Source organism: Microtus oregoni, unplaced genomic scaffold (assembly GCF_018167655.1).
Source record: "Microtus oregoni isolate MIOR12 unplaced genomic scaffold, Mior012 000013F_ref0000133, whole genome shotgun sequence".
NCBI classification, from domain to species: Eukaryota; Metazoa; Chordata; class Mammalia; order Rodentia; family Cricetidae; genus Microtus; species Microtus oregoni.
This window is the reverse complement of record NW_024543072.1, coordinates 38,176,345-38,195,277: the sequence shown is the minus strand read 5'-3', so window position 1 is coordinate 38,195,277 and position 18,933 is coordinate 38,176,345. Positions and strand designations below refer to the sequence as shown.

The window sequence follows — 18,933 nt, the reverse complement described above, 5'->3', positions numbered from 1 at the left end:
ATTTTTAAAAGAAAATGAAAAAACTTTTTTTTAAAATTCAGTAATGTACATTTTTCAAACAGCAAAAGTTGAAATTCTCTGTCCCCTAATAAAATTTCTGTTTCTGAGGCTCTGAGGCAAACACAGTTTAGAAAATGTACTATACTATGTACATTTAGTGTGTCTGGTCTTTAGCCAGGCCCCAAAGAAAAGTTAAGGACAAAACGGTTTAAGAGGCAGACAGCAGGTAACCGCCCTCCTGTCTTGTCAACCAGGAAGCCCACCAACATCATCTAAAGAGCTAGAGAGAGAGTTGAGTTTCTGAAGTGCTTGCTGCACAAGCATGAAAATCCAAGTACAGTTAGTTGCCCCTCATCCACATAAAAGCCAGGTATAAGGGTATACCTGTAATCCCAGCACTGGGAAGGCAGAGAGAGGAGGGTCCTTAGAGCTTGCTGGCCTGAAAATCTAGCCAGATTCAATAAGAGACCCCCATCTCAAAAAACAGGGTAGATTGCTGGCAAGATGATTCAGTGGGTAAAGGCACTTTCTGCCAAGCCTGATAACTGTTAGAACCCACATAACAGGAAGACAGAACTGACTCTCACAAGTTGTTTTCTGACCTACACATGTGTACCATGGTGCATATGTGTTTGGGGACATGCATGTGCAGACACAAACACAATTAAATAAATGAAAAAAAATCAAGTAAGATAGAAAACAATTGAGGGCTGGGCAGTGGTGGCACATGCCTTTAATCCCAGCACTCGGGAGGCAGAGGCAGATGAATCTATGTGAGTTCGAGGCCAGATTGGCCTAAGGTTCGACTTCCAGGACAGGCTTCAAAGCTACAGAGAAACCCTGTCTCAAAAACCAAAAAGAAAAAAAAAAAGAAAGAAAGCAATTGAGGAAGACATACTATGTCAACCCCTGGTCTCCACATAATCATATGGACACGTGTTATCATATGCACACATGAACACCTGTAGGCATACATACAAACATTTTTAAGAAGTCAAGGGAATATATGGATTCCTCCCCAGGACCATGAGCAGAATTGAAGAGTTGGCTGATGTAGCTGATGGTGCAGCCCTGAGATCTGTGATCCCAGGGAGTCCTGGAGGAAATACATAAGAATACTACAACATATTTTAATTATATTTATACTCTCATTCCTCCCCATCTACTCTCAGGCCCTTATATCCACAGATAATTGAAACTCTCACATCTCATCAAAAATGTTTCTTTTTGTGGCAGATGGACAACATTGCAGAGTCACAACTAGTCAAAAATCAGAGAACAGCTGAATATGAAGAGCCTCTAACTGAGCCGTGTGAAACACAGTCCCTACAAGGAAGATTGAGGAAATGTCTTGGGAGAAGAAGCAAAGGATTTCAAGAGCCAGAGGAACGGGATTTCTGCTGCAAGATAGTATCTCCTTTATTAAAAGAAAGTCCTTGTTCACCCTTGCCCTTCAAAAAAGTTCAAAGAGCTTTGAAAAAGCTATTAAATGAAAGTTTATCACAAATGATCAAAAATCAAGGAGTTAGTATGTCCCCAGAATTCTAGTTTGATTACAAAATACGTTGGTAAGGTTGAAATTAACAGGATGAAGTTTTAATAAAAGAAGTATATGATATCAAAGAAAATGACAGTCCACAGGGAAAAAAACTGAGGCAAAAGACAGCACTGAAAAATAAATGATGCCTAGAAAAAAACTGAAGTAAAGGGCACAGTGAGAGATGCAGAGGTCTGAGAGCTTGTCTAAACAGCAATGCAGATTGTAATTCAGCCTTTTTACTAAGCCAGGTGTAGACAACTGTGTAGTACGCTGGCAGAGGACACAGGCTTTGACATCAGGCCAGAGAAATGTGCAGAAGGCTCCATAATTGGATGAGCGATCGTGAGTGAGTCATTTTTCCTCAGCTCTAGACTGAAATTAACTGTGATTTGAGCAAAGGCTGTAGAGAGGATTAAATATTATAATACACATAAATCCTACCACTGAGCCTAGCACAAAACTACTTAACGTTACAAGGAAATGTTAGGAGAGGGAATATCTCCAAGATTTCTGTCCAAACCTCTAAATTTCTATAAACATTGATTTCTTACTGTGTATGTATGTCTGAAGGGGTGTGTACAGATGACTGTAGTTGTCTGCAGAGGACTGAAGAGGGTACTGGATCCACCAGAGTTGTTGTATTACACTGCCCCATTGGGTGCTAGAAATGGAAGTCAAGTCTCTGTAAGAATGGTAAGTGCTCTCAACCACTGAGCCCTCTTTCCAACCCCTCTAAACTATGCTAAATTAAACAAACCAAAAATAGATTCCTGTAACATATGCATAATATTGGAGAATTTATTTCTCATATTTGAAGAGTAAGAAATACTATTTTAAAAGGTACAGTTCAATTCATCTAAGATACTACTGATAAACAGGAAAGAAGAGTCTACACAAATCCCAGAAATGGAAGTACAGAACAATCCGATTCTAATCTCCCAACAAATAACTCTTGTTCCTGGTGTTTTAGTAAACTGATACAAAGTCTGGTTTTAATATATAGAATACTATTTTATTTTTATTTTAAACATTTCTTACATATTTAAAAATATACAGGGGTTAAGAACAACCTCAATAAAGTGACAACATTTCTTTAACAGACTTTTAAAGTCAAAACACCAGTGTGCAGACATGGTTGGCTTCTATGTTAGAGTCATAGGCACGCTTCATTAAATGTTTTTCATAAGACAAATTAAAAAAAAAATCTTAAGTGCTAAGAAGAAAAATTTTAGCAGTGTAATAGAAATTTTTAAAACTTTTCTAGCAAGAACTTAGGATAAAAATATAAGCTAATCTGTTCACATCTACTTTATTATGGCAGAACCTAAACTCCCACCAACTTATTGTTTACTCTCAAGTAGCCCATTACAAAATTAATTAATCTCCACATTTGAAAACAGACCATTATAAAACAAATTATTAACATCTCTAAACTGCTTTTTGTAAGTATACTGCATCACCAGCAGCACTAAGAAGGCAGCTTCCTCTACTCTAAATATCTAAACCACTACACGAAAGTATTTTCCTTTCAAAATAAGTCCATACATATGGTTCCAGTGTTGACACCTTAAACAACATATATATATATATATATGAAAACATTAGGCACAAGCCACATAATATAATTTATACTTTTGTAAAAAAAATATGGACTATGTAACTACATACCATAAAAATGAGTAGTGGACATGAAATAAGTTGTTACAAACCTAATACGCAATCTCAGTGTTTAACTTTTTCTAAAGGGCTTTATGAGTAGCACAAAGAGTGATATTCATCACAGGTGAGTATTCTGCATCTGCGTTAGGAATATTCTGGGCTTTATAGAGAAAATATAAAAACCTTACTATAGCAAAAAAAAAAAAACCTTTAGGCAAATGAACAATCTTCAAAGAAAGCAGATAAAATGTTTCCAAAATCCATCAAAGTATTAAACACAATCTCTTAACTACTAGATTTCTTTGTTATAAAAAATACCTTATTTAATACCTTGACTCCCTTATATAGAGGATTCGTTCATCAGCTCAGACACTTACAGTGTTTGTTTCAGAGGAATCAAATATTGATTTGGCAATTGCAGGTGTTGGGGAGAGGGAAAGAAACCAAAAGTCCTTTTACAGAAGAAAAAAAAGATATTGCTCCTTTCTGTTTGTAGTGGAGAATCTGTGCTGTGAAGATGACAAGAACATAAACACGTGTGGTATGAAAAATAATAAAACGTAACACTTACTGTGTACCCTCCCTAAACACAATTGATGTAGACTGCATGTCTCAGTACTATGATGGAAAAGTTATACTTGGCCTCATATATGTAGTACTTGCACCTTTCATGAAGGACAGGTTAGTAAATAATGAGCAACTACAAGTACAAGGAGTAAAAACACAGAATAAGTCTAAAGAAAAGACAGAGACATAGGCAGAGAGAATGTAGAAAAAGAGATGCTAAGAAGCGCTCATATTTTGCAGATTTGAAGTATCTCTTCGATCCTCAATGATGAGAATCAAACACTGAACACATATTCACAAGCTATAATTCTCTTATGAGATTATTCTCCATATATCCTTTCCTTTTGCTTTTTTTCTTGCACAAAAGGAAATAAAAGAGACCTTTAATGTCATTCCTCACTTCTTAGTCAACTATTCACATAAACATTTCTCTAGGGCAAATTTCCAAATAAATCAAGAATACAATCCAAAACCACTGTCACATTACATTTGATTTACTGTGCAGTTCTCTTCAAATGGAACAGGAATTTGCCCGTCTCCTGGGCTTGGGATCCTGTGCTTCCTGATCCTTCACACACACACAAGATGTGCACATTGTTTCAGAAAGTCTTCGGAGGCCAAGGCGGAAAACACTGTTGGAGAGGCTGTATATTACACAGTTACAAAAACTATTGCTTATAGCAAGCCAAGTGGTTAAGAAGGACAGTGTTGGATTGTCCAAGACACGAGAACTTTCTAGAAGAAAGTAAATAATATACGGAAGCCATAGCATGTAAAATACACTGGTTATCCTAAATAAAACCATGGCATAGCGACGATCGGGGCTGTGTCCTGCCTCTCTAGAGGCATCTACCTCGTGACTAGGGAATCGGGCCCTCCGGTCATTTATCTCTTTGGTGTGCTGCCGGCAGATTTTGAAAATGTGAAAGTAAGTGAAGCAGACAACCAAGGCAGCAGGAGCATAAAGTAAACAGACAATAAAGCATGTAAAATAGGCACTGGTGAGCCAAGATGTGGCACACCATTCAAAAATGTCACCGTGGTAACCAGGTTTGCCCCAGCCAAAAAAAGAAGGCAAAAAAATTAGGCAGGAATAAATCCAAATCATAATAATGCAAACTCTCAGGCGACAAGGGGTGACCAATTGATTGTAGGAAAGAGGCTTGGTTATTGCAAGATAGCGATCCACACTGATGCAAGCAAGACAGGCCATAGAAACACTTTTTAGAACTGAGATAATATATCCAAACACCTGGCAAGTCAATGACTCGTGGACACCTGTAGAATAATGTAGAAGAGACAGAGTAGGAACCAAGCAGGTAACTCCAACGAAGAGGTCAGCATATGCCATTGTCTGTATGAAATAGCTGGTAGTATAATGATGTAACAGTGGAGCACAATGAAAGACAAAGATGACTGTTAAATTCCCAGCGATGATTAGAAATGTCAGCAAGACAATAACAACTGTCTCAAAGATGCAAACATCCTCCACACTGTAGTGACCAAATCCAAGTGGGCAGGAATGATGCTCGGACATATTCACAATGCCACTGCTCATGTTCAGGATCCTCCATTCAGTCCACTTGGATTCATTCATGGCTTGGAATTAGGAAAATTTGTAGCTTTGGCTGCAGCAAGCAGGTGCCCGTGCCAGACACTCTGCAAATCAGTGTCTGAGAACCTGCTTCAGTAGAAAGTGCCAATGCCTGTATTACAGCTGAGCATTTCACAGTGTGCTCAGGTCTCTTCATCAGCCTTAGGTCACCAGTGACACATCTCAGCTTTGGGGGATAAAGGAGGAGGATGAGCTAGAAAGGTGAAAAGAGGTCTCTTGTTAACTCCTTCCAGTGCTTTCAAGCAACTTTTGGACATACAGGCACTTCTAGAGAAACTGGATTTATTAGCTAGTGCTATGAAATATAAATCTGTAAAAAAATAAAAAAATAAAAAAACAACATTGTCAAGGGAAGAAATGTTTCTCTCAAGATACAGTTTTTTAGAGATCAGCTAGAAAGAAAAATAAAAGAAACAGTCTTAAACTGCCTAAGGTCTCCTGTTTCAACTGTGATGAAATACAATAAAAAATGTATTCATATTTTAGAATTCAAATAATTAAGATCTTAGTTTTAGATGAAAAGCCAAGAAAAAGTTCACATGATAAAAAGTGTTCTTAGCCTCATTTCACATCTAATACTGATGGAAAGACTTTAGGAACCATTTTTCTTTCATTTGTTAAAAGGTAAGAACAAAAATTCTATAAAGGCTAATTACAAAAGAACCATTTGTATGGACACAATGAGGTACACAGGGATAAAAATCAGGTTCCAGATTGCTATATAATGCTTATGAAAATAAAAGATAATTTCCAGAAGAGAAGATATTACACAATGAGTTAGTGTAACAACACCTAAAACTAAAAGCAGAATAAATGTCTAAAGTCCTAATTCTCTATTCATTCTTTGAACATTTATATGAAATTAGCATTAGACCACCACAGTTGCTGATATGCTGACAGCAATGCAATTTATAGCTCTTCTATATCAAAATAAATCTATGTTATTAACTTCAGCTTCTATAACTAAAAATAACTTTCATTATTTGGTAGGATACGTCCTTGTAAAGAAGCATAATAAAACACATAGCTCGAAGTAATTCCTCACATATTCAACAATACACATATATCATAAATGTAGATGACATTTAGACAGAAATATAAATGTCCCTAAACACTGAGCACATTTCACTAAAGATGCTGCTAGTGTCTGTTAATTAAGTCTTTCTAGTAGGTTTCATATTCCAATTTGTTACAGTTTTCCTATTTCCATTAGATGATTAACACATTAAATCATTATTTTAACTAAATATTTGAAAGTAGAAATTTACCTTGTTTTATTATATTTGCAGTTATTAGCAGCCATATGTTAAGAAAATGCCTCTTCTGTTTCTGTATTCTATTTTAAGCAAAAACTCAATTAAAGCAGGACCATCAGGTAGGCTGGGAAATAGTCTTTGTTTTAAAATATCTCAACACAACAAGATGTGTTTAAATCCTGGGCTTTGACATACTGTGATTCTGGCAGGGCAGAATCCATCCAAAAGGCTTCCAAGGTCATTCTGGCACCGGGTTAACATTTGCCAAAGTCTTTCCCCCTAGTACAAGCAATTCAGGGAGTCTCTTGTCACTCTTTGTTGGCATAGCTTTTCAAGAAATAGCATGCGCTAGAAATGAAAACATTTTCTTAATAGAAAGCATTCTTCTCAAAGTTATTTTCTCGTGCAGCAACACACCATTCAGGGAAGTCCTTCTTTTATGTCAGCCACAGAATACTCCTCCTTGGACATGCTGAGTTTCACTTATCACAAAATAGTTCTCTTGTTACAGGAATAAGGTAATGCTTCTCATGCGAATTCACTCATATCAGCTGTGAAGCAGGGCTGCTTGATTCAGAAGTCCGATTTACTGTGATGCAGTTATCAAGATGCTGCCGGGAGAGTCTTTACAGTTTCTCAGTCTCACTGCTTCCACCTGAGCCAGAGCCTGCTCCTCCTCCTTATCCAGAGCTGATGCAGAAGAACTCACCATCAGAAAGGTGACTCGGTCCTCCTGCCCCAGTCAGCACAGCCAATGGCTACTGCAGCTGAAACTGTCACTAGGTAACAGTTGCCAGGCACATGCAGGCTTATAGACTTAGGCTGTGAGCTCCGATCAAGATTGACAAAGAAAGACAATGAAACTGACCAATCCTTTTAAGATGTAAACAGCATTTAATGGCTTCTGAAGGCATTCTTTTTACAGCATTTGTGGAAATTATTTCTTATGTATAGTGCTAGGGAAACAAAACTGGCATATACTTTTAAACCTTGTAGAGAAAGTACCACAAGGTACTATGACACTAAAAAGTCAGCAGTAATCTAATACTCTTTGGCTGAAAAAAAATTATAAATTATTAAAAATCATTTAAGTCCTCATGAACTAATTTAAAATACAACTACTTCTTTTTACTATAAGGTAAATGATCATATTTTAAATAAAAATTAAAAGTCATTTACTCATCTTTCCAGTACATGCCCCCACACACATGACTATGCTGAATTTGGCACTAACCTGCACAACAAAACACCAGGAAAGAACCGCGACAGTGAAACCTGTCTGGAGAAATACCTAGGTCAATATGATCTAAGAGGACAGGGACATCAGAATAAATAGAAGCACTTAGTCCATGGTTATCTGTCTATATCAAATATGTCAAGAGGTAAAAAAATTAATATCCCACAGTACTTGAGCTACATATATTACATATATAAGTTAGCAGAAGCAAAAAAAATTGCTCAAGTATTTGGTGTATATTAAAACATTTGTATCTAGGTTTACTTACTACATGCAGTCATTCATTTATTTTAAACTTATTTCTCATGCTTTATTACATCAAAAGAAAACCCCACCAGAAAAAAATTTATAATTGTCACAGGATTAAAGCAAATTAGGAAAATAAAAATGCAATGGAAACTAATACATATTGAAAACATGCCCTATACGCCAGAAAATGTGCTATGTGCTTTTATACTTTTTTTCTTCATAAAATTCTTAAATCTCAGAACTGAAATGGCTCAGCAGATAAAAGACATTTGTCACCAACAACCCTGACAACCCAAGTTTAATAAACATCCATGACACTGAGGAAGAACAGAAGAGAAATTCACAAGTTTTCCTGATTCTCACATGAGCACAAGTATGCCCACACACACTAACTTGATCTACTCCCCTCTCCTGCCTTCCCTCCCCTTTTTCTCCTTTGTTGTGGGAAATCCTTCAGCCGGTAGCTTTTAAGATACTGGCCCACTTTGGGCATGGTCTCATGGACTATAAGTGCAGATGAAAAGTTTGTGAGGCCACCCTTTCCTGCTGGATTTGGTTCCAGATCCCAGTGCATACAGAGGACTGCAGATGGATACTCTTACTGTGAGTTTATCTACAAATAAATACACTTTTGTTATACTCCATCCTGGGCGATTGTGGGACTCTTTGATACTACTACACTCCTTCACCCTTTGCCTTGATCCCTACAAACTATTTTTAAAGCTCAGATATCTACGTAATCAGTATAGTAACTATTTCCCAAATAAGCAAAGTGGGGACTACTGAAGGAAAACATGGTTTGACTACAACTACAGAGGTAAGAAACTGGGACTAAAAATTGTCAAAACTGTCATTCCGAACACCAAACCACTAAATCCCATTCTCTTCTTTCTTCTAATGTCTGTCATTTAGAAAAATCTCTTCATGTTTTATAAAAATGACTTAAAAAGGATAGAAAGCCTAATCTGTCCCCCATGTTAAACAGTTTTTAGTTTTTGTTTGTTTGGATTTTTTTTTTTAGAAGACCGTGCTATTTTTAAAATCTTCATGGGTGGTCAAATACAGAAAGATAAGTACACCTTTCAACAGAAATATTAATGAGACAAATTAGAAAAGTAAATCTTAGAATAAATACACTCAGTTTTGTAAAGTTAAAATTTAAGTATATTGCAAGTTACAATGTATTTTTTTTTTACAGAGAAATATTGGATTTACACAGATACCTAAAACCATTTAAACAAGGTAGCACAAGAATGAGACAGATTTTCCCTGTGTAACCCTGGCTGTCCTGGAATTCTTGCTGTAGACCAGGCTGGCCTAGAACCCAGGGAGCCAGATGCATCTGCCTCCCTGATGGAATTTAAAGAATGTGCCACCATGCTTGGAAAGATGAGAATACTCTTAATTACAACAATAAATATTCAAAATAAAATTATATTTGATAAATATTTATGGATGTAGACATGTTATCCATTCCACACTAAGAAAAGTAAAATATTAAGCTTTACTACAAAACAATTTTAAAAGGCCAAGTGCTAGGGGCTAGAGACATACCTCAGCAATTAAGAAAGCTTATGGCTCTTGTAGAAGACCTGGCTTTGGCTCCCAGCACCCACGTGACCGTGTGCAACCACCACAAACTCAAACTCCAGTTCTGGGAAATTTGATGGCATCTTTTGATCTGGACAGACTCCTAAATATACAAGTGCAAACTGCATACACTAAAGCACAAATGCATAAAATTAAATTAGTAAATCTAAAAGGTCTTTTTTTAAAAAAAAAAGTGTTCTTACTTAATATTATTAATGCTCAAGTTAACAAAATTTAAGTCTTTTTTAAAAGACACATTTCAAAATAGTTTTGAATTATAGTATCCCTAAAATTATGAAAATGGTGAGCAAAGGTACAAGCTTTAATCCCAGCACTCTGGAGGCAGAGGCAGGCGGATCTCCGTGAGTTCGAGGCTGTTAAATAGAGAAATCCTGGAGAGAGAGAGAGAGAGAGAGAGAGAGGGAGAGGGAGAGGGAGAGGGAGAGGGAGAGGGAGAGAACAAACAAAAAATCTTTTATAGAAATTAAAGTGCTAGATTGCTTTAATTTCATATATTTCCAAAACATAACACTAGGATGGATTTTATTCTAAAAGTATTGTAAGCAATCCACGGTTGCATAGGCTTCCAAGATAAAAGGTAATGGTGGGAAAGAGAGTTCAGAAAGCAGTGCTTTTCACCCACTAAGCCTCCATCCTTCCTTCAACTAGCTTTAAAAAAAAGTGTTAGAAGTTCTAGTAAGGCATACTCTCCTTTATAATAACTGACTCACTAGCCCCTGAATTTTTTTGTATCAGTTTTTCTGGCGTGGTAATTACAGGAAATAATTTAGAATGTGGAGCTTCAATAACAAAAGAGCAGTTACATATAATTACATATCACATCACATATGCCATTTTTTCTTTTTAATTCAAGAGCCAGTCTTCTCATTTTAGAGGTCTGGTGTCCCTGCTATTTGTCATCATCACTACCATCTACTTCCCTCTCCTTTCAATTGGCAAGTGTTAACCAGGAATCATCTCAGAAATATCTTAAGTTAAGCTTACTTTATACTTACTTCCTAAAAGCCCAAACTAATTTATTAGAAGAAACACCATTTAGTATTTACATATTATTTACCTTATCCTATATTTTATATATGCTGTTTTATTATTAAAAATCCAATCAATGTCCTAGAAAATAAAGTAACTGTGATAGTTTAAATGAGAATAGTCCCCATAGGCTCATATATTTGAATACTTGGTCAACAGTTGGTGGAACTGTTTAGGAATAATTAAGAGGTGTGGTCTTGTTGGAAGAGGTGTGTCACTGGGGCCAGGCTTTGATGTTTCAAAAGCCCACCCCACTCCTAGTTAGCTCTCTTTGTCTTGTAACTGTAGATCAAGATGCAAGCTCTGAGTTACTGATCTATTACCATGTCTGCCTACCTGCTTCCATGCTCCTCACCATGATGGTCTTGGACTCATTCTCTGAAACTACACCCACCCCATTATTTCTTCTATAGTTGCTTTGGTCATAGTGTCTTATCACAGCAAGAGAAATATAACAGTAAAGGCAGAAATTAGCTATTAATGCCAAGTAGGATAAGTAACAAACGGTGACTTCCAAAGAACCACATGAGCAGTACAGTAACATTTCAAAGAACTGGAGAAGATAAATTAAATGTCATCTCTTAAGATATTTTAAAGGAAGCAAACAGTGTGTGGATTCAGACTTTAATTCCTCAACTATTCAATTTCTCTGTCTCCACTGTCATGACCTTAGGAAAACCAGCATCACTTTTAAATTAGACGATTGCAGTGGCTTCCAATCTGGTCTGTGTTGATCGTAGCTTCTCTTCAATCTGTTATGCACAAAAATGAGTATCTTTTCCAAAATTCAAACAAAACATGGCACTTCCTTCCTTAAAATACTTTAGTTTAATCTGCATTTTATAAAAGGTCCTATAAAAGCTAGTCTCCATTTAACTATCTAATCTCATTTTCCTTGTAAATTATCCAGGTTACACAAACTCCCCACACCTTGTCACTATACGCCCCAAACCCACATAAACTCACTGTGTTCCCTTCTGCCTCAGAGTACTCACACCAGTTGCTCAATATCCGACCACTTCCCTCATTCAATCTTTCCACCTTACTCCAAGAACTTCTTCCCAAAGGAAACCTTCTCTGAGTTCCCACAGAGTACCATATTCTATACTTATCATCATTGTAATTATTTATTTTATTCATTTTTTCTTGACCAAGCTGAAGTCGCACAGGGGGAGCAAATATTTGCTTTGTTCATCATTATCTAAAGTGCTGGTATTAGACTGCTGGGCATTGGATAGCAGTTTAACAAACATATGTCTAACATCATTAACTTTTATGTGAGACAATTAGTACAACAGAAAAAAGTTCTGTAAGATGAAAATAGATCAATTTCATTACAATCCCTTGTATAACAAAGACTTCTAGGAAGAAGTAAAAAATATGACCAAATTGCAACAGAGAAAAGTTGATCTATTCATATATTCAAATACTAGATAAGTATTAGTAATTTATACATCTATTTAAATCCAACTCTATACCAATGTTTGAAAAAAATCATTAAAACTTGACCTTTAGACCTGAAAAATAAGGGAGACTGAGGTGGCCTTTAAGGACAAACACTAGTGATATTGGAATGATAGAATCATTCTGTGTTTTGAATGGTGTAGCTGGTACCATTATGGGTGTGATACTGTACTACAGTTCTGTGACATGTTATCATCAGGAAAATAGAGGAAAAAATGCCTGTAAGCCTACCTGTTGTTATTGACATATACATCACAATCCACAACAAACATTAAATAAAAGTACAATTAAATGCAAAAAGTTAAAAATACAACAAAAATCTTGCATTTAAAGAGTTTAAATTCTAAGAGCTAGAGACAATATTCAGTGGTTAAGAGCACTTAAGACTTGCAGAGGAATGGGGTTCCATACTCAGCACCAAATGGCTGGTTAGAACCATATGTAACCCCAGTTCCAAGGGATCAGACATCCTTCTCTGTGCTCCATAACACCAGGTATATGTGCATGTGTATGTATACACACACACAGACACAGACACACATACATACATGAAGGGAAAACAAACATACTGATAAGACAACAAACATTATTTTAATTTAAAAAGAAAAAAAGATATGAAACTCTGCCGTTCCCAGTTTTCTAATCTTAATGCACATACAATATGTTATCATGCCTAGCAAAGAACCTCTAGACCAGTCATCATTTATGAATTCTTATCACTTGGACTTTGGGTATTATAGTTGGAAATATTATACATATAGAAAGAAGGACCTCGCTGGGTGGTGGTGGCGCACTCCTTTAATCCCAGCACTCGGAAGGCAGAGGCAGGAAGATCTGTGTGAGTTCGAGGCCAGCATGGCCTACAAGAGCTAGTTCCAGGACAGGCTCCAAAGTTACAGAGAGACCTTGTCTCGAAAAACCAAAAAAAAAAAAAAAAAAAAAAAAAAGAAATGGAATATACAAGCATGAACTTCCATGCACCCTGTACTGAAAGTTTCAGTCAATATAATAAACAAGAAAATGAAAAGCCATTCAGGAAAGCCATAATTATATGTGTGAGAAATATTAAAATAATTACTCCTAACCTACAAGGAAATGAATACACTTTGTCAGAATATGAGGCATATCATTACTATAGAAATGCAACAAAAAATGGAAGTAAAATACTAAACAATAAATCATTTAAAATAGGCTCATACAGCAGAACACAAGGATACATCTAATAAAATCTGGATGTCTCTATTCTGAGAATTGCAGAATGCCACAAAGACAAAGCTAAAGGTTTAAGGATATGGAAGGATATACCATCCTTATGCTTTTGAAGACTTGCTATCATTAAATAGACCAGATTCCCACTAGTTTATCTACTGCATACTCACATTAAAATCTAGGCAGATTTTTTGGTAAAACTAGCTAACTTCTGATTATAAAACCTATATATAAACACAAAGAATTTTGAATAGTTGTTGTAAAATAATCTTCTAAAAGAAAATAAAAACAAAATTGGAAGACTGGCACAACCTGATTTCAAGACCTACTTTACAACCATGGTACAAGAGATTGGCCTCATACAGATCTGTAACACAGTAAAAGCTAAAAAACTGAGACCAGAGCTTTTGGTCAGTTGAATATCAGTAAGATCTTTAAAACAAGCCTGGGCTTAAGGAGATCTTTTCAGTAAATAGTAGTTAAAAAATTTGGAAACCCATTGATAAAATATGAACTAAGGTCACCTCATACTACACATAAAAATTTATTTGTGGTGGTGGTGGCGCATGCCTTTAATACCAGCACTCAGGAGGCAGAGGCACGTGATTCTCTGTGAATTTTAAGTCAGCCTGGTCTATAAGAGCTAGTTCCAGGACAGGCTTCAATGCTACAGAAAAACCTTTATCTCAAAAAAAAAAAAAATTACTTGAATGATATCTCAAAACATAAAAGTTTTAAAATATAAACAACTTCTAAAAGAAAATACATTACAGGAATCTATTCATGGCACAGAAGCAAAGTTTGAACTATAATAATAGGCTAAATTTTAATTTCCAAATTTCTTACCAAAAGAAAATCAGCAAGTCAAAAGACTGAATGAAGTTACTAACAAAACACACACCTAACGAAGGAATTTTAAAGTAAACTGTGGCTACAATACTGTTACTGACACTATAAATTAATAAAATACAAAAAATCAAAAATTATAATAATAGAGACTGATAGTAAAATTGTGGTTACCATGGACTGGCAACAGTAATGAAGAGATGGGAAGATGTTAGTCAAGGAATACTAAGTTGAGAGAACTAAGTTTTGATGTGATATTGCCCAGCAAACGGAATACAGATTACCAAAATGTACCTTACTATTTTATTTTATTTTATTTTTTTTTTTTTTTTTTTTTTTGGTTTTTCGAGACAGGGTTTCTCTGTGGTTTTGGAGCCTGTCCTGGAACTAGCTCTTGTAGACCAGGCTGGTCTCGAACTCACAGAGATCCGCCTGCCTCTGCCTCCCGAGTGCTGGGATTAAAGGCGTGCGCCACCACCGCCCGGCCTACTATTTTATTTTTAATTAGAAAAAAGTAATATATAATTCTGGCACCACCAAGAAAGTCCAACTTTTCAAGAGATTTATATGTTCAGGTTGAATTAGATTACAACATAATCATACATAATCATAAATGACTCAAAACACCATATAGTACCATCAATATGTACAACTTTTAGGGAACAGGAATGAAACATGCGTAGTATCAATTAGTTCAAGGCTAAAATTAAGCAATAATAAGATACCCATGAATTTACTACAGTAGATAAAATTAACAGAATGGCAATAAAATTTTTGGTAAGATTGTAAAGAACTGAAATTTCTACTAACTATTGGTAGTAGTATAAAATGGCCCAAATTTAGTAAAAATAACAAAAATTTTTGGAAATCCTTATTGTAGTAAACGAATCTACACTATGGCCTACCAGCTCATTACAAAAAACCTGCAAATACATCCACAAAATAATCATTAGATATCAAGTCTTACACACAAAATGTTCTTGGTAGTATATACAAAACTAAACAGCCCAAACTGCAAACAATATACACATTCACCACCAAGTTTATACATGAAGAAACTTTGGTTAGCAACAAAAAAAATTGAAAATAGCACCAAAAAAACCACAGATGAACCTAACACTAAAGGGAAAAGTCATGCCTCAAAAAGCACACTTTACATGAAGTTCTAAAACATAAAATAAATTTTTGTTGAATTATAACAGAGCAGTAGTTGGAACAAAAGTGTGCTTTTATGCACACATATGAACATGTATATACAAGTGTATGCATACATGAGCAAAAACAAAAATTCAATAACTGACTGTCAAGAATTTTATAAAAAAACAAGATGAGGGAAACATTCTGTATGTTAAATGTATGATCATGTGCATGTATACATGGAAAAATGATGAAATAGTACATTTAAGCTTGGTATAAATTATTACCAAAGATAACCATGAATTTGTGAATTCACTTGTCTACAAGGAATGTTCATTTAACATTTGCCAAACAGTTTGTGATCATCACTGTTAACATCAATTGAAACACTGCCTCATAACATAACTTACCTTTGCAACTGTGGACCATGAGTGTGTATGTTAGAGACAGCAGGAGCAACAAGAGAGATAGAGACAGATCTGTTTCATTCTACAGATGATTAGAAACTAAAAGTAATACACAGTACCCACCATTCTGGCTCTCTATGCATAACACAAAATAGTATCTTCTATTTCCTCTTTCAATTTATTATTTGCAATTTCCTAGAGGCTTAACACCTGAAACAAAGCTTATGATAAATTCTTCTCAAAACTTACATAAAAGTACCTCTCTACCAGGAAAATGTCATAGTTCAGTCCTAGACTGCCAGTTATTTCTGGATAAGTGAAATGGCACCACTGCTAGTGTGACTAAAACACTGGAAGTGCATTTCAAAATAACACAGGAGAAAAATGCCAAGCTTTCCTAAATCTCATATATAAGAGTTTTTCTTATTTAATGGAAGTTCATATGGAAATTAAATTATTTAAAACAATTTTGCATCAGTGAAATCTTAAATATTAGCTTACAGAAAGGACATAAAACCTAATTTTCCTTCAAATATTGTACAGTATAATCATAATGGTAAAATTTAACTGTAAAATATATCTTGAAAAATGTCTACAAAATTGTATGGAAACAGTAGTGAGAACATCACATTTTAAATAACAGGTTTACATTAAATAAAGAAAGGTTAATTTAAACTCATTTTTAATTGAAAGGAAGTTTTCCATTATAAAAAAAATGCTATTTTTTGAGGTATCTTATTGTTATGGCAACTGATGTGCTAAAAATAATAAAGAAATATCAAAGTTGTTATAGCAACTAGAATTTTAAAGAGCCATGAAGTGTAGAATGATCAAACCTTAACTTGAAATGTGACATCTATGACTCAGGTTTGAAAAGCAAACTTGAAATATTCATGATCTTGTCTTTGCAACTGTTTCTGGAATCCAATTTAAAAAAACCAAAATATTCAGGTAAGAGTTGAAGTATCATTTCTACGTTATTTAAATCAGAGATAGTGTACAGGCATCCATCAATATGGATTAACAATCTTACATACTGTCAAACTCCATGAGGAGCAGATGGATGATCATGGAGTCAAGGTCCAATAACTGAACACAATTGTTTGTATGAAATCTGAGTTTTCTGACCTTCTGATTTGTTTCTTACCCAGAGTCCTCATGTGCTCCAGTTGAAAACACCAAAGGTTAAAGATACTACTTACTGCAAAGCCATGCCCAGATCCATCTCATTAGAGGTCTGCTATATTAGAAAATTACTGAAGGTCTGTCAAATACTAGGCATGTTCAATGCTCTGGCATGCTGTTTGCCTTACAAGGGGAATTCATGAGTGTTTCATAAGCACTAGTAAGGCCTCTAAAGAATTTAAACTGGGAAGTAACAGGAATTAATGTCTTTTCCTAAAGATGGCCAAACTGGGAAATAAAAACAGATTTAAATATTTCTGTTACAAAATCAAAAGCCTTTAGTTTCATTTGTTCCTTCCTAATCCTCAAGATTTATCAACAAATGTAGAGATGCACATTATTACAATATCATATTTCCTCAGCACTCAGGAATTGACGCCAGCTCTCTAGAGCAGACTTCTATCAATATCATTCCACATCCTTCTGCTTTTTCATACCCCTAACACTTTTGGAGTTTTGTTTGTTGGTTTGCTTGTTTTGGGTATCCCCCTATTCAAATAATTGTATTATTTTATAAGTCAGTAAAGAAACTTGAGAAACACACTTTCTTCCTCACACTTAGGTATGGAAGGCTGCAATACTTGGTGACAGCCTACTGTTGCATATACCTTAAATCTTGGTAATTTTGTAAAGTGATAATTCCTTCAAAAACACTAGTTCACTTCCCTCGATATCTTACCCAGTAATTAACAGCACTAGCCATGATCACTATCTTTATAATCCTGAGTCTAATAAGATCCTACTATCTTCATAAAAATAGAAGTATATACAGTCCTTCAGAGCAATGATTTCAAAACACTGCAGTATTCTCTTTTGTAATTTAGGCCTTGAAGGAGGGGGAAGGGCCTTGGACTTCCCACAGGGAAGGGTACCCTGCCATCTCTTAAGACTGGAGGGGGAGGGAAGAGAGGGAGGAGGGGAGCAGGAAGGGAATGGGAGGGGAATGGGAGGAGGGGAGGAAGTGGAAATTTTTGAATGGAAATATATATATATATATATATATATATATATATATAATAAAGTATGAGAGCAACATAAAAAAGTACATTTGTACTTACTCTTCGAGAACTTCATTCTTGTACACAATATATTTTGATCATATCCACTCCAACTACCTACCTAACACATTCCTCTTCCTTCCAACTTCATGTACGATTCCTTTTAACTCATTATTTTTACGTGTGTGAGTGTGTGAGAGTCAGTTAGTCAGTTAGTTGCTTATTTCGTTAGTTACTTTGCTAGCTAATTTATGTGCACCATGTGCATTCAGGGCCTGCAGAGACCAGAAGAAGACACTGAATCCTCTGAAATTAGAGGTACAATAGTTGGAAACTGCCATATGGGTGAGATAAACCATATCCAGGTTTTCTGGAAAAGCAGTAAAAACTCTTAACCCATTAACCAATTTCTCCAGCAACCTTTTCTTTTACTTTTTAACAACCGACTAAGTCAAAGTAGTTCTACTGCCAGATCTCACATGAGAGTGGAGCCATCCACTGCAGCATGGGAAATTTAGTAGTATCCATACCCAAAAAAGAAAAAGTGAAGCTCCCCTAGCAGCCACCAACTACCAACAGTTCAATTACATGTAGAACCACATAAGCTCCTCCACAGGCAGTGCTGCAATTTATCTTTTGCAGATCCTTGAGCAGGTAAACATAGCTGCATTAAATTCATGAATGAAACCACATGTCATTTCTTCAAAATAGGATTTCATACAATTCTTTTTCATCCAGCTACTCTTAGATTCTTTCTGTTCCCTCCTCCACAATACTCCTTAAATCTTGGATTGGTAACACATATTAACTTCCCATTTAAGGCTAAGTTACACATTCTTAGCAATTGATCAACTATGAGTCTCTGTTTTAATTACTGTTCATCTTTGTATACTGTTAATCCCTGTTTATTAGTATCACGCAACA

General features: G+C 35.5%; 2 protein-coding genes across 5 annotated transcripts in view; both read right to left on the bottom strand.

The window, feature by feature from the left end:
* The window catches only part of Rabgap1l (RAB GTPase activating protein 1 like), a 615,176-nt gene that overhangs the window by 391,897 nt on the left and 204,346 nt on the right, over positions 1-18,933 (bottom strand). The window lies entirely within an intron of this gene.
* Gpr52 (G protein-coupled receptor 52) lies at positions 2,539-7,610 on the bottom strand. Its single transcript, XM_041662755.1, has 2 exons — positions 6,650-7,610; positions 2,539-5,691 (listed from the first exon to the last, which is right to left on the bottom strand). The coding sequence occupies exon 2, from the start codon at positions 5,361-5,363 to the stop codon at positions 4,278-4,280; it is 1,086 nt and encodes a 361-aa protein (XP_041518689.1). The 5' UTR covers positions 5,364-5,691; positions 6,650-7,610; the 3' UTR covers positions 2,539-4,277.

What these genes read in the sequence shown, in the direction of transcription:
- Gpr52 (XM_041662755.1), bottom strand. Translation starts at nt 5,363, where the DNA reads ATGAATGAATCCAAGTGGACTGAATGGAGGATCCTGAACATGAGCAGT.